This window comes from Candoia aspera, chromosome 4 (assembly GCF_035149785.1).
Source record: "Candoia aspera isolate rCanAsp1 chromosome 4, rCanAsp1.hap2, whole genome shotgun sequence".
Classification (NCBI taxonomy): Eukaryota; Metazoa; Chordata; class Lepidosauria; order Squamata; family Boidae; genus Candoia; species Candoia aspera.
This window is the reverse complement of record NC_086156.1, coordinates 53664035-53688635: the sequence shown is the minus strand read 5'-3', so window position 1 is coordinate 53688635 and position 24601 is coordinate 53664035. Positions and strand designations below refer to the sequence as shown.

Below are 24601 nucleotides of genomic sequence, written 5' to 3'. Positions count from 1 at the left end.
AAAAGTTCAAGTAACTTCATGTGTCCTTGAACTGACTGTTACAGCCTGTGTATTTTTTTTTTAAATCAGTTGTATTTTAAATACATTTCAGTGGTATTAGGATGGAGAAGGCAGTTAAAATAAAAGGTCACTCAAACTGCAAATAAATAAAGTCTTCAGACCCTAAAATTCACTGTTTAGGGAAACTGTCATTTTGGCACACAAACATTTGGAGATCACACGGCTGTATATGATCAACAAGAGGGTTGGGCGTTGTAGCTCAAACCAAGTGAAATTTACTCACGTGCTGGGTATGTGTGAGAAGGTGCAGGGGGAAAGAAAGTCCTTTAATTATTATTGTTTCCTTTCTGCAAACGACAAATGTAAAAATTCAAAACACAATATAGCACTCCCAAAAGAGTTGACCAACAATCGAGTTTCAGTGTCACATTTCTGACTTTGGTTAATAGTTTTCATTGTGAAGAAGCACTTGATACCTGAAAGACTGCAATCACTCCTCCAGGTGGCAGGCTTGTACTCTTTCGCTTCCTAAAAACAGTTAAAAGTTTGCTGTCCTTGTTCTTGCTGGGTTCTTTTTCCGCAAAACAAGTTCACATTTCCATAATATACAGAAAAAGTAAGCAGTTATTTGGTTTATTTTTAAGTCCATTAAAAAAAACTGGCTTATTGGAACTAGTTCTACCACACACACACACACCCTAAGTGCTGTGTATTTTTTTTTGTATTTTTTATTTTTTTTTCTAGGAAATCGCACAGACATTTATAAATTGTTCTGTCCATCTTGTAGCTTCCTCAGTCTTTTACTTACAAGGGTGAGAAAGAGCATCTACAGAGTTCAAATGTTTAAAACGGTGTCCATTTGTGTGTGTGTGTGTGTGTTTGTTTTTTTCCCCTTTAAATCTATCCATTTAAGAGTTTTCTTCCAGAGAGTCTGTTAAGGGCTCCATTGGGGCTGCTGTCGCAGGCTCATGCTGTTTTAGGCGTTTAATTGTATTCTTCAGTGCTTGCCTCTTATTGCAGAACCAGACTCTAACTACTTCCCGGTCATAGTTCAGTTTCTCTGCAATTTCTGTCATTTCCTGCCCAGAGGGGTGGGTGTTCTTCTCAAAATGGGCATTCAAGATTTCAAGAGCTTGTGGGGTGAAGGAAGTGCGCCTCTTGCGCTTTTTGGATGGTTCGCTTCCAATAAATTCAGTAAGGTTCTGCATACCTGCTCGATGGCGGGCCTCAGCCTCAGCCATCCACCGTTCAAGCACCGGCTTTATCTTCTGGGCACTTTTAGGGGTGATGTCCAGCTTTTCAAACCTGGCAGGATACAAAAGGCCAGGGTTCAGTTTGGCTGTCAGACTGCTAGCTATAGTGTTCTCTTGGGCTTCCTGTGGTAGGAAAAAGTGGCTTCTCAGGATGGTGTGTCTGAGGGGAAAATTGAAAAAGAAGAGTCTTACACTGATGCTCTGCCAGGGTGGGACTTCCTGCCTGCCTGACTAATTGACTGGCAGAGATTATTTACAATGGATTATGAAAAATTATCAAGTCTACAGATATTGATATATTTCAACAAACAGACAAACAAATACAATCACACTGAGAAAATGTCATCAGAATGCTACTCCGTCTAACTTGTTGCATCAGTCTGGAGATTCATGTGCATTCACATTATCTTTGGTGCAGATGGGTCTCTCAGCTCATTTCTGCAAACCGTGTTGACCCCCATGCCCTTAGGTGTATTTGTCTAGATCAACCTGCTTCACTGAAATGGATGGAGCTCCAGCCAGGAGAACTGTGTGTGTGCACTGGAAGGGCACTGCTCTTCCTGGAAGAGACTGCTCTTAAAGATATAGGTTTCAGATTTCAGCATGTTTAAGATCATATATACTATGATCAAGATGAATGCAAAAGTTAGAGACAGGAAATGACAGCAATTGACTCTTTGTTTTCTTTTTCTTTTTACTGGGAACTAGTCTACTTTCTACAGCACACCCTGCTATTCTAATTTTGCAGAGAGGTTGTTAGCCTCTTAAGTTCAGGTTTTGTTCTCCTTTTCATTTTTAAGCAATTTTCACTGGACACAAGTTAACATTGTGTCCCTTCAAAATCCCCAAAGCTGTTGCAATCTTCAATTCAAACAGCTGGACACATTGTAATTACCTTGAATATCTCCACAAGTAGTTGTGCTATGAGAAACTCATGCCTTCCCGATGAAACCCAGCATAATAGTGAACTAATATGCTTTGGCATCAAGCTGGGTTTATTGTGGCATGTCTCCACACTGTGCCAAATGATATCATTTCCTGTAAATGAGGTCCTCTAGGTCTCATTTTACCATCAAAACTCTTTTACTGGACCACATTTTACAAGTTGTTTGCAGTACCTGCAAAAAAATTTCTATACTGAGCTGAAGACTTTATTTCCCTTAAAATCAAGCCAGTTTTAAGTTTACATTATCCACTATTGGTAGCTTCATAGATTACATTGTTTTTACCTTCATTCCCAGAAGAAGTCCAATTTATTCCCTGAGATGCTTTTTGCAAAATGTGTAATGAGATTAAAAGCATGGATAGTCTACCGAACTCAAGTTCAATTCATGCAGAAATGTTATAGTTCTTCCTAGCTGGTGTTCCATTATTAATATACATTCTTAAAATAGGCAAGTATTTATACTGGGCAATAACAAGAAACATTACATGTAACTTTGTGTCTCAATGATAATAACTAGAGAGGGATGCACAAACCACTTATTGGGGCTCCCCTGAAGGTTAATATATTTTTCCCTGGACTAGCCTTTAGACTATTAGGTTTGGTTCAAATATAAGAAGCCAATGGATTTGGGGTACACCTCATCCTAATCTATCTCACAAATTTCCTATGAAGTTCAAATAAGATCATCTAATTTGTACCATTCAATGCTAGGATAGAGAGACAGTTTGGTCTAGTATTCAAGGTGCTGGTCTAGAAACCAGGAGACTGAGAGTTCTAGTCCTGCCTTAGGCATGAAAGCCAGCTGAGTGACCTTGGGCCAGTCGCTCTCTCTTAGCCCTACTCGGTGCAATGTAGACTAGCCTCCTCATGGTGCACCCCGGGCAATGTGACTTGTCATGGCTAAATAATCTACACATCTGGCTGCTGGACCTATGCTATATGATTAAAAAAAAATGCTAGGATAAAATGTATCAGCTAAAGTGTGTATTGTAGAGTAAGGATCTCTGTTACTTTGGAGTGAGGATGGAGATGGGAAACAAAACTATGAATACAGAGACTACTTTCTCTCCTTTTTCAGTGATAAATTCTGTATTGTTTTTGGTTCAAAAGTGGCCTGACTCTTCAGTAATTAACAAGTGTTCTAGAGAAAACTCAACTCACAAGGTAGCTGTGAGCCCAACCCAGGTCTCAGTAATTCATCCATCAGTCACTGTTATTGGAAAAATTAGCTTGCTTATGCCATTGAGTCCTTCAAAGAATTGTACTATACATTTACATATATGTTAAATGGTTTGGAAAAGAAAGAAATATACAGCTTCCATATTAAGAAAAACATCTGAGTCACAGTTCCAGTGATGGGATTAGATGTTTGTTGCTTGGGCAAATATAGGAATGCCAGTCTCATGTCTCTGCTAGATTAAGAAATCTGGACCTGAGAATGCCATCACGATCCATCCAACTTAACCAGTGTATTGATGATCCTCTCTTTCATGTTCCTCAGAACTGTTAAACAACTTTGCCATGCTTCCAGGTTCATAAAATTATCTATGCCTTACCCTTGACTTCAACCCTACTGGACTCTTTGCATAACCTATCAGAAAGTTGTGCTTTGTTTGACCCATCCTCCATTAAGCCTGTCATTCTTCCTTTTGCTAAGCAGCAGCAGCAGCTCAGCTCTACAAGAAGACTGAAGGACCAGGTGAGAGTTGTAGAGAGAGGAAAATCCCTTCTATCTGTAGTAGTCTTTGATTGCTTAATGATGGAGTGATTTTTCCTGCTATTTTGCTCCATGTTGTTGTTCTGAATATGTGATATCAAATGTAAGTGTAGTCTACATGCCATTAAGCAAATGCCAATTTAATGGCATGGGAAACAATGTCTGTTTTGATGCCTGTTTTGTTTAAAAAGCTGTTCATCTCTTTAATTTTTATCATAGAAGTTGCTTTCATAATAATTTTCTTACATGTTTCCTGTGGTATGTAACTGCAGCCCTGTTATGGAATTGAATTTAGTGATATTTGCAGTTCAAGTAATAGTTTAAATTTAAAATTACTGATAATCATCAGTAATCATTCAGCCTCACTGAAATCCAAGGCTAATTCTGTGCATTAGGCAAAAACAAAACAAAACAAAACAAAACAGGCAAAACAAAAACCCATCAAACACATGAAAATCTAATAATCGAAGTATTATGGTATGGTACTATTATAATGCAATGCAGTATAATAATACTGAAAACATTGCTTTAAAACAAAACAAAACCTGCTAGTTCAGGTTTCCTTTATCAATTAATCATGGAGAAAATAAATTAAATTAAAATTAAACAGTGGGTGTGAGAAAACCATATTCATAATATTAAAGTGGCTTGTTAACATTTGTGCTTCTGTATGTGATTTTTGGTATAACAATATACAAGTCTTGAAACAAATTTCCCAGCAGTGGTATCCTTGTATACACTGAATAAAGGTTATTTTCTACAAGGAGGTATCTTATAAGAAAAAACAGTAGGGGAGGCCATAGAAGTGAGAGGATCCTATGGAGCTTTTTGTATTTAACAACAATCAATGGGTTTTATGGAAAATCATTGAGCAAAATGTGAGCTGCAAGCTCACTACCCCATACTGATGTTATTTATAACCTTAGCCTTAAACTGCAGGAAAAGTACACTTCCATTCTATGGGGAATACATTAGAAGTATAAAGAGCAGATAAAAAGACAGAGCATTTCATGGATCACCAAGAACAAAATCCACTTAAATGAGCTTAGAGTTCGTTTCTTGGCTCTCGCTGATGGAGGAGAACTGTAAGACTACATTGCCCAAGAGGAAAAAGCTGTTACCTAAGTGGGTTTGCTATCTCATGCATAAACATAGGATTAGTAACACACATATATGAAGACATAGGTGCTTTGCTCAAAAGACCTTTAACTCTATCAAGGCTGCTGCATTTCCATGACTTCACTGGGCTCTGAATATTGTTCTCCTTTCTCTGAATGCACATTTTTCTTTTGAAACACTTGAGGAAGGTATAGAATTGATCCCAGAAAGCCTGAGAAAAATATTTTCATGTGGTTGCCTTCCCCCACCTTAACAGCATCCTCCATGAAAACCACCATGAGCGTCTTCTAAGTAACATGGGCTATGGTACTGTAGGCTGAAACCTAGCAGCAAAGCAGCCAGGAAATACCTGTTCAGAACCCACATCAGTAGAAATGGCACAGCATTAAGATGGTCAGCTGGTGTTTATGCAGCAGTAGCAGCAGGGTCTCCAACTCCACGATGCCTTAAAGTCTAAGACCAGGAACATGCTGAACTTTCCCTACTTGTTACGGCACAAATAAATAAATAAAGCCTTGGGAGTGGGGAGAGGAAAGTTGTAGTAAGGTCAGATGGCAAAATATAGTTTATCTGCTCACTACCATCAGCATTTGTTCACATAAAGGAGCTCTGCTGGACATACAGGTAAAACTATAAAGGCAGCAACAGCAATAAGCCTTAAGAGAATGAGATTGGAGAAATGAGGACCGACTGTGCATTTTGTTACCTGCAGATGGCAGACTGGCTGTAGGCTGGACCCTCTGTGGCACTTAGAGCTTGACCAACTTGTGTCTGGGTGAGACCAAGGGATAGGCGTCGGATTTTAAAAGCTTTGGCAAATTCTCGGATTTCCTCAAGATTCACCCCATCCACCTCGCTGGAGGCTGTCTGGGGATCTGTTGAAATAACAGAAAACAGTTTGAACTTTTTCATATCCTACCCAATTAAATTAAGTGAATTACTTCCCATAAAGCAAGGTAAAGCCTCCTGTATCCAGAGAGTTTTGCAAGGCAAACAGCATACCTGAAAGTACAGAAATGTAGATAAAGCAAGGGTACTGGATTAATACCAAGTTACTCATCTTCAGTTGAAAAAGGGATAGAAAGGAAAGAGGAACACTTTTTATAAAGCAGTGCATGCTGTCAGGTTATTTTGCAGCATGTTGGGATCTTGACTTGCAAACCTTCACTTTCTTTGCAAAGTGAACTTCAGGTAAAATAAACTGCTGCCCAGGGCTGTAGTCTGTTTTCCTAGTAGTATTCAGGATGTCTTGTTTTGGGAAAGGGAATTCAATTCTTAAATTTCAAATAGATATTCTTTGTGTGCATCTAAAGCAGTTGCATTTTAATAGAGTCTTAAGGACATTTTAATGGAGTGATGTCCATATATCTGTCATGTTTTGCTTGAATATTGGATTCATTAAAATATTTTATTCTATATCATCCCAGAGAGTTTGGGTGCTGAACATGTGCAAGTCCAGCCTTCCAACTGTAACACTGACCCCCATTTCATTTTTTTATTGGCCCCTTGGTAGGTAATACTCATAGTGCTGAGAGAATAAATTGGCCTTCTTCTGACAACAGCTTTTGTCCCTGAAAGGGCACGTAATAAAAGCTATCTACTAGAGGAAGACTCTTTTGATGCTGGAAACATTATCAATTTAGGATGTATTGAGGGAAATGCTACAGCAGCTGGGAATGACATCTCCCTCCCTTTCTGCAACCGATTCCTCGCTAAATGAAAGCATTCTCCAGACTGGGAGAGGCAGCAGACAACAGTTGGGTGGAAGATTTCAAAGTGCTGCTCAGTCCTGCATGTACTGAAACCATCATTGTACGGTGTTTTTCACCTCATTCCTTGGGCTATTGAGATAAGAAAGACGTTCACCATAATAACATATTTCTTTAAATATATGTTATCAAATGTTCAAGTTTAACCCAGATAATTACTAGCTAATAGTAGATTATATCTATAAGTGTTGAGAATTTGGTCTTTGTGTGTGTTTCTGGTAGTCACATCACTATTTAGTGGCATTATAAAAATTCTACTCAACTTAGCTGTCTGGATGGCATTATGAAGAGAGAAAACAAAAACAAATGCATAAAATATAACTTGCCACAAGATGAAATACATTTTACAGTTCTAGATAATTACCCTTCCTCTGAGGGTGATTCCCAGACTTGTGACCTGAACGTCAATTTCCCTGCCTTCTCTATATGCCACAGGGGAGAAGGAGTAGGACACAGAGGCTCACAGTATTTGGCTGAGCTCACATGATACATTTTGCTAAATAAACTGAGACTAGTCACTGTAGGGAAGCTATTTTTGTTGGCATGTTACCAGCAATTATAAAAAGACATCTATAAATGTATCCTCATTTATATCAGCGAACATATCAGCCTCTGCTTTTGTCCCATCTTTTATGTCCATCAGCATGGAACTCTGCTATGCTGCTTTTCATAGGGGGGAAAAAAAACCCTTACTCTCTGGTTCAGAACTTGTGAACTACCAGAAGCGTGGTGATTCCTTTCATTTAACAATTGTAGATAGGCCAAAAAAAGAAAAAAAATGAAACCTATTGGACCATCATTATTTGTCGTCATTTGTGCAAGTCTGCTTTCATGGACATCTGTGTAAGTTTCCCAGGGAATGCAGGGTATGAAGTATAGAGTATAGAGTATGAAGTATTTTATTATAATTTCTATGTATAGCATTATTAGCTACACTAGAGGTTTCTTACATTTTTGAGAACAGCATGTCTATGCTCATGCAAAATGGCTCTTGGGGGTCTTTTGCCCATTCCCAAAATGGCTATCATGCCACAATTATACATGCCCTCACCCCACCCCCCAGCCCTTTCTCCTTTAAGATGCTCTGTAATATTCCTGCTTGCTTCTGTTTTTTTCTGAGCAGTTAGGCTCACCTGCAAACTAATCACCAGGCTACTAAAGCTGGTCATCATTTTTATTTTTGGTGAAAGCTTATGATCCCAACAGTTGAGGCTGGCGGCTAATACATGGCTTTGCAGCATGATACTTTCTCCCAAATGTGGTCTAAAATAGAATAAAGGGTCCCATCCAGGAGGAAAGAGAAAGAAAATCATGCAATCTTGCTCAAAATACATCAGAAACATACAGATGAATTGACATAACAAATACTGGGTTTCCTTGCTGAGCTGGCATAAAGTAACTGACATAATTTGCCATTTCTCAGCACTGTCATGCTTTTGCAATATGTATATCTCAATAATGAGCAGGCTTCTTTTCTAAAAGTAAGATTATATTTTAGAAGTATTTACAAACTCCAGTCTTTGTTCATACCTATAGTGTTGGCATGGTCATCTGGGGAAACAGAGGGGGAAGGCAAGTAATGAAACTGCATTGTGATGCAAACTCTGCCCCATATGTATTTGTGGGCAATACTGCAATGCACATGTGAAAGGACAGAACTTGTGTCATAATGTCATGATGCATGTATGGTCATTTTGTCATTATTTTGGCTAACTCTGTATGCCTATGAGTGTTAGACAGATATACTACTTCTTAAAAAAGCCTGGATTTTTCTGTTTTTTTCTTCTTTTTCCATGAGGCAAGAATCACTTCCTACCTCCCAGGCTTAAAAAAGAAGAAGAATCTCCATAAAATCTATGTGTCAACTATTGTTATAAAAATTCATTCCTTGGTTAAAATCACTGAAAAGCAGGACTAAGGGTTTCTTATAAAACTAAAGGGACAGAAAAGTGGCTATAAATGTTTGCCTCATAGCTTACAGAGTGGTTGATTGATTGATTGATTGATTGATTGAGCCATAAAGTCATTTTCAACTCCTAGTGACCACATTGATACATTTTCTCCATCACAATCTATCCCTAACTTGGTCTTTCAGGTCTTCCAACAGTACACCCATTGCCACTGTTAACTGAGTCCATCCACCTTGTTGCTGATCATCCTTTTCTTCTCTTTCCTTTCACCTTTCCCAGCATTACAGCCTTCTCCAGAGAGCTAGGTCTTCACACAATGTTTCTGAAGCAGGATAATTTGAGCCTGGTCATTTGTGCCTCAAGTGAGAACTCTTTAATGTAATTTAAATCCAGGCATTATGGCTCTCATCTGTATGGTGGATTACTACTTTACATCCTCTTGCCTTGCAGATGTCCATGTTTGCCCCTTAGTTTAGTGTTTTTTCCTTAGCAACTTTAAGATGGGTGGATTTCAACTCCCAGAATTGGAGAGTTGAAGTCCACACATCTTAAAGTTGCTGAGGTTGAGAAACACTGCCTTAGTTTTATACTGCCTGGTCTCCTTTTTCAACAAAGCTTTTTCCTGTCATCTGAGGCAAATTTTGTCATGCTTTAATGCTGTATTGTGGTGGAAGATGTGGGGTGGGGTAGGCTTTTAAGGCTTCTTAGTAAGTAGAAGCTCTTACAATCTGAATTCAGTTTGGTATATTTCAGGTCCAAAATCAAACCACAAATCTGCTGGATAGGAAAACAGTCCCTAAAAAATAGAAATAAAAATAGAGCTATTTTCCCCAGTCTACTGATTCCTAATCACATGCTGATATAATCAGAATTAATGCACATTGCATAAATATTTTCTAGCTTGAATTTAGTCCAAACTATTTATTGCTTATAGTTTATCTGCAGCCCCTTCCATCTGTACTGCTTAGCAATTAGTGATTGCTTAGTTATTCTAGTTACTTATAACAGGGACTTTAATGCCACTTCAATCTGGTCAGTTTACAAAAATCAAACGACAACAATAAAACAACAAATCACATCATCCAATCAATACATCATCCCATGGCACCACATCTCACCCAGGATAACATAGTATTCTGATTCCATCCATAGACCCAAAGGCTCTTTGAGATAGCAATTCACAAGCTGTTGAAAAGTCATAGAGGATGGAGTGACTCTCACTTCTGGTGACAACTTTTTCCACAGGAATGGGACTCCCACTTGCTTGCTTTCAAGTCCCCTCCCACCAGATTCCAATATGTATAAAAGCCATATAAAAGCAAGGAAAAAAAGTAGTTAGAGAAACAAGAGACAAAGGGGGAAATAAAGCAAGAGAGCTATACTTACTGCTGACTAATTGACCAACACTCAAAGCTGAAGATGAGGAGGAGGAAGAAGAAGAAGAAGAAGAAGCCTGGCGCACTGGGCTTTGAGATACAGATGCTTGACTATGAGCCAAATGTAGAAGATTGGACTGTGAGGCTGCTTGTCCTACTTGTGTTTGAGAGGGCTGATGGAGCTACGGACAAAGATAAACAAAGACACTTTCAGCAATAAAATAAAATTTAGCTAATGGTCATAGCACTCTATCTGTCATACTGCATAGGAAACAATAGACTTTTTTTTAACCAAGTAAGTATTTACTTTATTGCTTTTTCCCTCCCATCTTTCTCTCTCAAAACAAAACAACAACCTACAAAGTGGCTATTTTTCAAAGATAATCAGGAGCAACATAACTGATGTAATAATGGTATAGTATTTGTTCTGCCCCAACTGAAGCTGCCAGATGCAAGAAGAAATTCTTGTCTAAAACCCTCATATGTGAACTTGGGTCTTCACTGCCAGAAATTAACCCATTCATAGGGAAATTATTGGCCAAAACTTTCATAAATGATGAAATTCAAACCTAAAGACTAATGCAAGAGAACCTCCAAAATACATTTAAAATCTGTTATTTTTCAACCATATCAGATTGTTCTCTAAGTAGTCTTATTGATACTTGCACAATTAACTAAAATTAAGCAGTTTCCAATCCAACTTCTTGGTGGCTTAATTAAGAATACTGAAATAAATGGAACTTAATGTTGGCTGGATTGGCACTAAGCCCCTTAAAAATAAAATAATTCTTATAATTCTTGTGGGGAAAAAGTCAATGGTTCAAATGCTAACCATATAACTTTATAATATGAATTGAAAAACAAATAGATTCAGATGTGAACTTTTTTTTAGCTTCCTCCTCTCCAAAATATGACTGTATTACAACAAAAGGACTATAATTATGAAGCCAAACACAAAATGTACAATCCAATCTGTGTTTTATTAATTTAATATAAATTCAACTGGTTGTTGTTGAAAAAATATCAGATTTTAAATGTATTTTTGAACTGCTCAGATATGAACTGATTCAATCTCTGCAAATTAAAATAATTTGAGTTTGTTTTTAAATAATAAAAGTAATTTGACTACATATTTTAGTGTGATAGTATCTTTGTGGATTAAAAAGCAAAATTATTTTTGCATTTTTAGATTCATGTAAGTAAGTACTCTTCAAATATTCTATGTTATGCTGGAACTAGATATTTCCAACACAATATTACTGTATATTACACTATAGGATATGAGACTCAGGTGCCTGTAGTGTGTTAATCTCTCTGTCTTTGAAACAATTACTATCTATTACATTCTGTTAAACTTCTTAATTGTTCAGATCAAAGGCTCAGATTCATTATGATTGTGACCTAGGATTCTCAGGTGTAGAAAAACAGTAGGAACAGTAATTTGACTTATTTTCATCTTCTGTTACTGATTTTGGGTTTGGAGCTAGTGAGAATGGAGCCTGCTTACACATTGCACTTTATAAGAGAGAGAAAGAAAGACAGATAGACAGACAGACAAGGCAGCCTTCTACAACCTGGCCTCCTGATGTGTGGACTTCAGCTCCCAGGATTCACAAACTGAATGGCCTTTACTGAGAGTTATGGGAATCTATACAGCATTAGCACAAGATAAGGAAGGCGGGGCTCACGCTGAGGATTCTTCTTCCTTCTCCCTAACTGAACTCCATATTTATTCAAATTTGCTTAAACATTAGGCTATCACGACTTCACTGAACAGCTCACAACAGGATCAGTTTTGATGAAAACTCTTATAGGCATGGTCATATGGATAACGCAAGTACTCAACACTCAGTACTCCATTTGCCCATCTAAGAGAACTTCTTATGCACTAGTTTAATTATGAAGATCCAATGGATAGGTCACTGCCCCTCACATAGGTTCATTTATGAGGCTCATGGGACTGAGCTTCCTGCTACGGCACTCTTAAACTGTGCAATGCACTTCCCTGAGATATCTGTTCAGCACCTACTCTAAGATAAGACACTTTTTTATAACTAACTACAAATGTTTGAGATAAAAAGTGGGATAAAAAGTTGCTTGGACTGTGGAGAGATGGTTGTGATTAGAAAATATGAAACATCAACAAGTAAGAAAGCAGGGCATAGTGCATAAATCTGTGTGTTCCTCAGCTCCTGGCAGTGGTGGGCTGGCACTCTGATTTAGGGATAATCTCACCCATGGAGGTCCCTAAAGTGAAATACATTTGAAAACCAAATGTTAAGGGAAATAGGGCATTTTTTGTAATGATAAACTGCAGTGTTCCATATTGTTTGTAGTGCCTTGTGATTTAGAAGACCCCAGTCATTAAAATGTATTGAACAATATGGAACAAATGGAGACAAGAGACATCCCAGTGAATAAGAAAGCTTTAATCCTAGACAGGATTTTCTTGCTTGTTGAGTGGCTGAAGATTTGGCCTTCAAAAAGAAAAATCTAAATTTTGTCCTTTTTCCAAAAACAGGATAAGGCATATGAGCTGCCTGAATATTTCCAAATATTGTAAATGGCATAATAAAGTGATTGCAAAAGGTGCATCTGCAGCTAGCCATGTTGAGACCAAAATAATACAATATGCACTGTGATGCCACAATGCAAGCTTTGCCCTTTCATACTTGTGTTATGTTATCAGACACAAGTATATAAGGGGCAGAGCTTGCATTGTGGCTTCATGACACACATTGTGTTACAATCTGCCCCCTCCCTGTAGACACCTGTGATTGTATAAGAGTGTAAACTGATGATAAATAGGAAAAAAATTCCCACACCAGATTAATCCAGGTATTTCCACAATATATGCATTAATAGAAATGCTACATTCCTCATTCACCTGTTGGCCTGGCTTGAGTGGTGACAGTGTGATTCCCTGGGTGTTGATTACCGGCAATATCTGGTTCCCAATGACAGTTGCAATGATTTGACCCTGGGCATTGGTCAATAACTGTGGTGTAATTGGCTGCACTTGAAGGCCCTGAGCTCCCCCTGTTGCCTGATTGGATGAGACTGGATTAGGCATCAGTGGAATTGTTCCAATAATCTGAAAGAAACAGAAAGCAGAAATTCTGCATGTTGTAAATATTTACTTGTGAAAGTAATACTGGCACAAGACATTTTAACTGTTTCCAAACATACATTCTGTCCAGGAAGTAGTTGGATAATATAGTCAGTTTATTAGTTGTGACCATATATGGTAGCTGATATAAACTAGCAGTCTATAGCAATGTTTAAAGTCTCTTCTTACCTTTGCAATTTATTCTGCTTGCTTTCTGCTACTCTTCCCTTGTAGTCCTGAATTTCAAAGCAGCAAGGGATATGTTTTAAAGCTAACAATTAGAGTTGGTCAACTGATCAACTGGAGATGCCCTAGATTCTTTTAATACAGAAGTAGATAATTGTTTGGTGGCCCACAGCAAAACAGCTTTGGAGAGACAGGGGCCATAATGGGGGGAGTAATGATGCAAAATATATAGGCTGATACCACAGCATAAGCAGGGTTAACGTTTTTTATTTTTACCTCATTTTTGAGATGGGTCTTGGAAAGATTCATTCCTTGTTAACCTGTGATGCCTATTTTAGGGCCTACATTGTAGTATATGCATATTTTCCATCTAAAAATGATGGGAAATTCTACCATCAACTTTCAGCAATCACTCAAAGAAGGTTCTGTGTGTCACAAAAAGAGGTCCCAGAGGCTATCTGTAATCCTGAGGAGACAGATCTCCACCCCTCCTTTAACAAGAAGGTTTCCTTCCACACTGAAGTTATTGTGGAGTGGAAAGCATTTCTTGAAAGTAGAGTTTTGAATAAACATCAATGCAAAAAATCATTTGGCCCTTGGCAGTGTATTGCCCTCAAGGTACATTGCCTGAATGAAAGTCACTATTCTAATATTTCATACTCCTTTATCTATATCAAGCTACATCAATCTTGGTAATGGGTAGAATTTTAACTACAGATAATTCTAAAAACAATTTAGGAAATTAAGAACATTTAATTGTTCTTAAGCAAACAAAAATGTTTCCAAACATACTTTTAATATTTTCCACTAGTAGGGAATCCAGTAGCATTGGATGTCAGCTGGGACATATTCTAGTTGGCACTTTAAAGATGCAAGATACAAGAAACAAGTGTTCAACTTTATAGTAAGTGGGTAAAATATTAAAAAAAATATTTTTCAGAGTTTTTATTCTACTTGGCTTCAGTGGTAGTTTAAGAGAGACAATTTTCAACATTAAGAGCTGTGATGATCACTTAAAAGCTTATTTTCCTCTGTTTTCTCAATTTTCAATGTCAAGTTTGCCTTGACACTGCATAGGTGATTAATTTTACAATGAAACTCAATATACTAGTTGGACTGTTTTTGTGAATATTTTAGTATATGTTCAGACTATGACTTGCTACATTGGGATTTTGTAACAATGCCAAACCAAGCTATTGATTTCCACAAGGGGTTGCAAAGTGTTTCAAGGTCAAAGTAGCAATGTTCTGAGCTCAAAACAAAACTCATGTGTTCTGTGAGTTTGGTTCAAAATATTGCTGTTCTGCTGTGTCCAGGGAACAAACTTGACCATTTCAAGCAGTGGCATTTTGAGCACTCCAGTCATAGAAAACAATATTGAAAAGGGCAGTTCTGATTTTGAAGCAAATTGTTTCCAGCATTCTAGGTTTGGAACAAAATGTATGTATTCCAAGGTGGTTGTTTTTTTTCAAAGTTACAACAAAGCTCCTGAACTGTTTTGAACTGGCTGAATTCCAATGGAACACAGTCAATTTGAATGTTCTGATGGTATATGTTAAGTAAGGGTGGCTTGTTCCAAGCTCAGCACAAAATTTATTTTCCATCTGATGCATACCTCCAGTTTGTACAACCTGAAAATTCATAGAACCAATAATCAATCACATGCAAATCTGCATAAAGAAAAAATCAGCATAAGCCTATGACACCATATGATGCTGATTCACATTGGCACAATTTACAGTTCATAGTTCACAACTCTATATAGAGAGGCTCCTTTATGTTGGTAAGAAAACTTCCTAATTATTCTGAATCATTAAAAAACAGACTTGCAATATAATATGTACATTAGATTGTCTCTTCCTTGGTATTTGAACATAAAACTCGGGTCACATTTTACAACTGGAAGTTAATAAATGAACATATTTCTAGCATGTCCAAATTCTTTACTACTTCCAGATCAGTTAAACAGCGAGATTCTACAGGATTTAAAAAGCTGTATGTATACCAAGACTAATCTTCCTGGCATATTTATCTGTTTTTTTGATACTAAGCATGATCTGCATTTCAGCAAATAATGCAGTTTGCTATCTGATATATCCTAGAAGATAGGCTGAAGGCTTCCCCCTATCATGGTATTAACCCAAGGATTTTATCTTTTACAATTTCAATTACCTGAAAGTGTGGTCACCAACAGAATTACATCAAAAGGATACTTTCTGGATAATTACTTAGAATAACTGTGTTATCTTTCCTGAAACTTAACCACCCAGTCACAGTAGATATTCACTCCTCTATTTTGTATGGAGGATTCTCGGTGAGTATGGGAATCAATTCATTACTGCACATTCTGAAGGGTTTTTTTTCAGTCTGTATCACTAGAAAAGCATCTTATATTAGCATCTTGTGTAAGTGCCATAGCATTTTTCTGGCAGATTCTACATAGAGTTATAACATCTGGATCATTTTTACATTACCAGTTGGATTTATTTATGTAGCCAATCTGCTGATATGCTGCTTTGTTCAAATCTGGTTTGGACATACTCATAATTGTTCAGAATGAAGGCACAATACTGAGCTCGTAAGATCTCCTACAGAACAGCTGTCTGTGGCAGTTAGGTATGTGTCCTCTTAGAATTCTACACTTTACACATTTGGAGTGCACAAAATTCAGGAAGGTGGATTACAGACTGCTAGTCTGGTATTTTTCTGGCTATATCAGAACCCGTATTGCCCATCCACCCAGTCCTCTAGATGGTATAGCAGTGCTTTCATATTCCAGTACCTATTGACCACAATTCCTTCACAATATATTCTGAAGCAGATTTCTCTATGTCTGAAAGCCTGAGTAGTGCCAAGATGAACGTGTGAAATCTTTCAAACAACAAACAAAAAACACAACAAAGAAACACCGAGGACTCATCTACTTGTGAACTACCTTAAAAGTTCTGCTATAGAGCAGGCTACGAACAAACAATGTGTTATATCCTTCTGAATACAAGAATTCTATTTAGTGTTCATAACTGATGGCCATGTGACTTCCTTATTTTCATTATTAGTATCTTGTAGGAAAGAACTGGGGTGGGGGAGAAGTTTTTTATACATTCAGTATATGCACAGATACTTGCAGTGTTTTCAAATGGAATCCTGAAAATGGTTAAGTGACACCCTATATGTTAATATATTCTTGACTAGATATTCCAGATTGAATCCTTGTTAGTAGACTTACAGTAGGAATAAATGAGACTTCGGCTTTTTAGAGTTAATTTGGATGGTTCTGCTGATGGAGAATTCAGACATCTAACCCTGTGAAATTTGGAAGGAATGTACCCAGATGCATTCTATCTTTAAATGTTACCAAAGGGAAAGAATTACCATTCTTTTAATGATGTCAGCAGAAGCCTTACCCCACAATAGGAGTGTGTGTGTGTGTGTCAGTCACATATGACAAAGGACATGGCCTTGAACTGTCACTTCTGGGCCTGTAACTCAGCAAGCTTCCAGTCCCCACAAGGCAAAAAATTGCTGGGCTAGTTTTATCAATAATAGAAATGTTTACTCAGATTTAAAATACATTTCTTGGAGAGCTCTTGGAGAATGACATTGCTGAAGTGAACAGTTTGCAAGGTCAGAAGAAGGAGGATGGCTTCTTCTTTCCAAGCATGTTGGATTTTTCCATGAATGAATTATTCTATACATAATGTACAGTACATGTTCAACAAAGCAGTACAAAGAGACCATAAGATGGTAGCCTAAAAGTACAATGATGTATTTTTAATTAAATACCATTTCTCCCCTCCTTCCTCCAAATGAACTATCCTTGATTGACAGCAGTGAACAGCCTATCCCAATGCCCCCTAGATGCTTTGAACTATAGTTCCCACAATTCAAGTTCAATACGTCTAGAGGACATCAGCCTGGCACAAATATTAATCTAGCTTTTCATGTATATGAAAATCCAAGAACTAGTTACTAGTACAAGGATAGTTGAAAATAAAATCTACACATAGATATGTGCATGCATGCACACATACACATACATACGCACACACATCCCCCAAGCATATAAAAAGAGACTCCAAGAACCTATGCTTTTGATATGCTAGCTTTTATGGGTAGAGGAAAGAGGTCATTATTTAGTTACAACCATAACACACTTTATACACATAATACTTTTGTATCAAACTCTACAAAATATTCTAATGACAGCACTGAAACTTAATAATGGTATTATTATAAAATTTCTAATTGACAGTGCAGGTGTGAAACTACCACCCATGTGTTTTTCAACTGGGGAAGCACTTGTGTTAGATGTTTAGCTTCTTGTTTGCACAGAAGCATCATGAAAGAGAAGCGCTGTGTGAATGTTGGATCCCTCATACCCAGAAGACACTGATGAATTATGGAGACTCTGTCTTCTAAATTTAATTCACTGGTTATTTAAAGCCTAATACTTTGCTTCACTTGAAAATTCTGAATTCACAAAGGAAGGAAATATTGTATTATTAGTAAAGTTGCCTTTGGGCTTTTATTTGTTCTTTCAATTATTTAAGCATAACTCAAAGTAAAGACTCACTTTGTATCTTGTTATTCCCTAAACTGATTTCATAATGAAACCTTGAGTCTAGATTCTTACCTTTATACTTAGCTCCTAAAAAAACAAAGCTGAACTTTGAAAATCATAACATGCGAAAAATACGGATAACATGGAAATGGAAGAAGTAAAGCATTATGGGGTCTTTTTTGTTTATTTTCATTTCTGTAAATCAATTTTTGTCACTTAGTTCCCCATAATCTCAAAAAGTATTTAATATGATGCAGAACGGAGTAGAATATTACTACTTAGTTATCACTGCATATAGGTTTACAGCATCATTATAAAGCAAAATAGATTAATAGTTTACACTACAAGGTATTAGCAACTAATTTCAAATTATTCTTCAATTTAATGAGCAAAAATTGAGGTGCTGGTGTTTATAACATTTGTATACAGGAGTTGAAGGATTCTAACTCTGTGAAATTGCTGATCTCTGCTTACAGTCTAGACTTTCATAAATCTAGATTGTTTTACATTCTGTTTATAACAATAGGTCATTCTTCTAGAACAATGCAAATAGTACTTTCGTCAACACATTTCACCTGGCCTATTATTACAATTACACCATCACTGGTGTTCATTTTTCTTTCCTTCAATTCATATTTGCAGGGAGGGAGAAATTCCAAGCAACAGCAGGTAGGAGGAATAAGATGTAAGCACTATACACCCACACATGATGGTTCCAAAATGGTTTGGGACAGGACCAGGAGATGAGTACAACAATGTAAAACAAACAAACAACAACAAAAACAGACACAGTGAGGGTTGGCTGCAAAGTATAACCTAATATGATCTTTACTTCGATCCTTGGTAACCTTGGTAGATGGGAGTATACTGGACATTGGACAAGAGGACTGTGTTTCTTTTGATTCTGTTAGAAGTCTTGCCATCATTCAGTACCACTGATCATGGTATCCTCCTGGTTAACTTGGATTGGGACTGATCCTCTTCGATTGATCATTGTCAGGTATTATTATTATTATTATTATTATTATTATTATTATTATTATTATGCTTCAAGTCAGTCTTGATTCCCAGCAACTGCAATTTTCTTGGCAACATGCCTTCTTCCTAGGGCTGAGAGTGACTGATCCAAAGTCATCCAGCAGTTTTTGCGCCTAGAGCAGGACTAGAACTCCAAGTTCCTTGCTCCTAGTCTTCATCACTAGACCAAACTGGCTCTCTTAATTTTAATGCTGCTCTCAAATTTTCTTACATTGGTTTTGCTCTTGTACTCTTTGGTGTTGTGATGAATGCCATTGGATGCTTTTATTATACTTCACCTTGAGTGTTTAGATGGTGAAGGATGGCATTTCCAAATTTTCTAAACAAGTACGAGAAATATGCTTGACTTCACTCCAAAAGCCAAGAAGCTGCCTTCTGCCCTGGCTGCTGCTTCTACATTATTTGTAACACTTGTATTCTTTCTTCCTTATTAGGATGCCAGGGAGTGCAAGTCAATCTCTGACGGCAACCCAGCCAGCCATTCTCCCCCAAGCCCTCTTACAACATGACCTTGGGGTGTCTGTGGTAGTATGTGACCTTTTACAGGAACTGCCTGCTGGCAAGGGTGATCTTGACTTAATGTATTATGTGGTAGGTAGATTCTGTTCATTTATATATTGTGTGCTCCCAGCCAAGGTACGATGATTGTACCGTGATTTATAATCTTAGATATTTGATAATGATGTTTTTATTTAGTATCTGCCTAGGTCTAAGCAGAGACCTATTCTCCCTACAAAAAGCAACACTGTGAGGCAGGTTTGGCTGAGACAGACTGACCAGCCCAAAGTCACCCAGTGAGCTTCTGGGTTTTCCTGCTCCTACTCAGTACTTGGACTATTGTGCCCTACTGGTTCTTGGTGTTGTACATTTTTATAGCTAGATAAAAACCTGGCATCCTACCTTATTAGCGTACGTTATTACTTTTGTCAGTTTTTAGCACTATATAATTCTAACTTGTTCTGAATTTGACTATAATTAATTCTACAACGACCTGAAGCTTCTAGTTTTGCAGTTGCCTGCCAATTCCCATGTTGGTTTTCTCTAATGTTATCATTACTGTTCTTATAGTAGGTAGCCATAGCTGTTTCAAATGCTATAATGATCGATTTCATTGTTTCTTTTTCTCACCTTATGCTGGGTAAAGATATTAATAGATTGAAATAAAAATACGCAAATTTATGCATCAATATTTGCTAAAAGGCTTTGGAGACCCTACCAAGGTGTTTGCATTCTTATTGAAACACAGTGCATCTTGGCAGTACTTAAAACATGACTGTCTTCAAATCACCAACGAAAGGTTAAAGAACTGAAAATAACAAACAGCTGGGATGGATGGGATGGGTAGCTTAAAAAAGAGCATGTCATCAAATATGCATTTGTTTATCACAGTCAACTCTTATATTCAAAGCTAATTCATATATATATATATTATGAAGAGAATATCCATTGTGGTGACAAAATTATGTATTTTGAATCTTGTAGGTGACATTTATCTGTCTGGTCTATCAGAAAAAGAGCTGTCATATTCCATCTAACATATATTACTTTTTCAATTTCCTGTCTGTAATGTTTCTTTAATGTATTTTAGAGTAAGACTACAGTATATCTCCTTACTCACAACAAAGTCCATAACTCATTATAATGATGCTAATGAGCTTAGCCAATAAAAAAGTTTATCACCTTTTTATAGGTGAACAATATTTAATCAGTGACCATCATAACATTTATTTATACATACTTATGTATTTATTTATCTTCTATCCCACCTTTATTGTTTTTATAAATAACTCATGGCAGTAAACATACCTAATACTCCTTCCTTCTTCTTTTTCCCCACAACAACCACCCTGTGAGGTGAGTTGGGCTGAGAGAGAATGACTGGCCCAAGGTCACCCAGCCGGCTTTCATGCCTAAGGCGGGACTAGAACTCACAGCCTCCACGTTTCTAGCCCTGTTGCCTTAACCACTAGACTATCATCCATCCATCCATCCATCCATCCACACACACATACATCCACACACACGCACAAAGACCCATACACATAAAGATGGGTGTAAAGGGAAATTTAACATATCTTTTTCAATCACTCAAGCTCTTCTATTCTTTTTTTGGTAGCTCTTCAGAGGATAATGAAACCAAAAAGAAGCAGCAGTAGAGTAATGGCACTAGTAAGACCCTATTTATGTGTTGATTCAAATTTTTGCACATACATTAGAAGGAGATAAGAGAAATAGCAAATCTTTGGAAACTGGTCATCTCTTATCTTCCTTCTGATGTTGGTTTCTTGTTTCAATCTTTACCAAATTAAAAACTGAAGAACAAACTAGTTTTTGCATGGCATGCCATATAATGATTGAGATCCTGCTCAAGTAAATCACAGTTTTTATTAATTTCAACAAGAAAGAAAGCTAATTGTATACCTAACCTGCACATAAATCAATTAGGTTTAAATATGACCCAGATGAAAGGGAACTTTTTTTTAATTTAACAGGTTTTCCTCCTTAAAAGACCAAAAGAAGAGTTGATGCAGCAATATTCTTTGCTGAGTATCAAAAATTAAGGATTTCTAAAAAGAAAAAAAAATAATTGGGCCTTCTTGATAATCTGTATGAGCCTCTTATATTGCCTCTTAAGTAAGAGTACAATTTCACTGAAAGGGCAGCTATTTTCCTCAGACTTCCAGCACTGTAATGTGTTAACTGACACTTAACACCATAAAATAAAGATGAAATAACCTTATGGATAACATTTTCTTTGGGTGTTTAATGAGACCTACTCTATTAACTTCAAAGGGCTTGACAATGTTTGCTTCTCCTTTAGTTGATCAATTTTTAATTGCTTGGTATTTGGGTTGGCATGACCCTGGTAAGAGTATATAGAAAAATAACATCTGAAGAGGTTTTCTCCCCCACCCCCTTCTTGGTTACTGGATCACAGAACGTAAGAAGTGAAGAAATGCTCTCTGTCCAGAAGAGGAATATGCAGAGAAATAAGGAGGCCTGCTGCAAAACATTACATTCTCCTGACCATCAAATTAATGCCCAGGAGAATATGGAATAGGCCTGTGTGTATGTCTGTTGAGGCCACTTCCCAATAAATGTTGTAAGTGGCCTCAACAGACACAAAACAGAAGAGACTTCTGCAGTGATAGTAAGGAAGAAAAGCTCAATATTGGAGCTATGACAGAAAAGAATAAATGAGTAATTCCTTTTGACAAGAGGTTGTCCTCACATGATCCAGATTCCCAGGGGTAGATGATGTGAATTCACTTCCATTGTTTTCTTATGGTCTTCAGACTTTCTGTCCATCTATCCAATTCTGACTTTTATCTCTATCTCTACTTCTATCTAAAACAGTGTTTTTTTCAAATTTGACAACTTTAAGATGTTAAGACTTCAACTCCCAGCATTCCCCAGCCAGAAAGTAGGAGTTAATTTTTTTATTTATTATTTGAATTTATATGGCTGCCTATTCAACACACAACTCTGAGCAGCTAACAATCAGTTTTAAAAAATCAACAATAAAAATCAACAATTTAAGATAATGCTTTGACAATTCAACAACATACAACCAGGAACACCCAGTTGGGCACACACAAAAGCCTGGCACAATGCCCAGGAGAAGAAGCAGGTCTTCAGTGCTTACAAAAGTCCAGCAGGGTCAGGGTCATCCAAAATCTCAGGTTGCCCTACATTGTTTCATAGGGCAGGCACCGTGATAGAAAAGGCACACCCCTGGGCCCCATTAGTTGCCATTGTTTAATAGAGGGGACCTGGAGCATGCCACCATGTCAGAACTTTTAGGACAAGCAGAAATGATTGGAGACAGGTGGTCCCACAGATAATCCAGCCGTATGCCATGAACAGCTTTATTGTGATAACTGGCACCTTGAATGGCACCTGGAAGCCCACTAGGAGCCTGTGAAGCTCATAAAGTTGAGATGTTACATGAGCATACCAAGGCACACCCATAACTATCCATGCCATGCTTTCTGGACTAGCTGTGGTTTCCAAGTGTTCTTGAAGGACTTGTAGAACTCATTACAATAATCCAGACAGGAGGTGATCAAAAAAGTGAATAGGACCTCCTTTTGAGAATTGGGTGCAATTGGTGTGCAAAGTAGATCTGTGCAAAGGCACTCCTAGCCACAGCTGCCATCTGCACCTGAAACAGGAGCTGAGAGTCTAAGAGGACTCCCAAATAGCGCACCACCTCAGTCTGAGAAAGTGTTACCCTATTCAGAACCAAAGATTGTAAGTTCTCAAATCCAGGAAGTCATAAAATCCACAGACACTCAGCCTTGCTAATGTTGACCCTGAGCCTATTCCTCCCCATCCAGACCCCTACAACCCTTTACAGTATCACTTGGTCACCCCAGGATATAGATAAATAATTGGGTGACTGGACTTAAAGTCAAGGGAAACCTTTACCTTTACTTATCAGCATATGATGATATATAACCCCATGCTGCTGGATGACCTCACCCAATGAGATCACACAGACATTAAATAAGAGTGCAGAGAGAGTAGAGCCCTAAGAAACCTTACAAAGAAGAGGCTTAAGGCTAGATCTCTCTCCCCCACCGATACCACCTGGAACTGACCCTGGAGGAAGAACTACTGCAACCCACTGTGCCTCCCACTGCCAATCCATGATTGATGATAATAAAGCCACTGAGAGATCAAAGAGTGCCAGGATGGTTGAATTATTGCCATGCTGGTCCCTCTAGAGATAATCAAAAAGGATGAACAACGCCATCTCAGTACAGTAACCAGATCTGGACCCTGACTGAGAAGGGTCCAGATAATTCACTTTCTCCAGGGATCTCTGAAGTTGCAGCCGAACTACATTCTCAACAATCTTCCCCAAAAATTGAGGTTGGAAACCAAATGAAAGTTGTCTAGTACTGTTGCATCCAGATATGGTTTTTGAACAAGGACAGGACCATTGCCTCCTTCAGTGCAGGCAGGACCACATCATCACACAAGGATGAATTTACTACTGCTCAGACTCAACCCAACCCAGTGTTATCTCCTGTCATGGCTTAATCAGCCAGAGGCATGGATCTAAAACACAAGTGGCCAGATTAACAACCCTGAGAATCTTGTTCATTACCGCTGGATCAAAAGGCTCAAACTCCTCCCAGAAAACAAAGCTTCTGTCGGTTCCACTAGACTTGCATTGCTCTAAAGAGAATGATTAAAAAGTTAAAATTAAATATTTTTCCAGTTGATCTGCAATGACAGTGTGTATGTGTGTGTGTGTATATATATAATACACAAGCTGTTTTATGCATAGTATGAACTTCTTACATTTTCCTTGATAGCCTGCCTCTTTCATTTCTCTCTGAATTGTCTCCCTGATGTCCTGATCACTCTCTGATCTATCTCCTGGGTGGATGCTAATATGACACATCCAACCTCTAAAACAAAACCATTTATTTTGAGAGCTGAAATGTCAGTGTATTTGATGCATCAAACATGAACAAGGATGTTTATTTGGATATTGGCTGAATTTTCCAGTGTGTGTCTGTGTGCGCGCACTTATAAGGGGGAATTAAAAGTAGGGACACAGTATTTCCCTAAACCTATTTCAGAAATTTACAACTTAAGGGAG

The 24601-nt window shown here is 37.7% G+C and overlaps 1 protein-coding gene across 2 annotated transcripts in view; it reads right to left on the bottom strand.

Moving 5' to 3' along the window:
* Positions 1–896: 896 nt before the first annotated feature.
* Positions 897–24601, bottom strand: part of POU6F2 (POU class 6 homeobox 2) — a 393997-nt gene continuing 370292 nt past the window's right edge. Inside the window, exons 7-10 of one of the 2 annotated variants that reach the window (XM_063304155.1) lie at positions 12978–13184; positions 10101–10272; positions 5742–5910; positions 897–1413 (exon numbers count right to left, since the gene is read on the bottom strand). In XM_063304155.1, coding sequence (XP_063160225.1) covers positions 909–1413; positions 5742–5910; positions 10101–10272; positions 12978–13184 — 1053 coding nt within the window. In that variant the 3' untranslated portion in view covers positions 897–908. The remainder of the gene's footprint in view (positions 1414–5741; positions 5911–10100; positions 10273–12977; positions 13185–24601) is intronic. The other variant, XM_063304156.1, reaches the window with a different exon arrangement.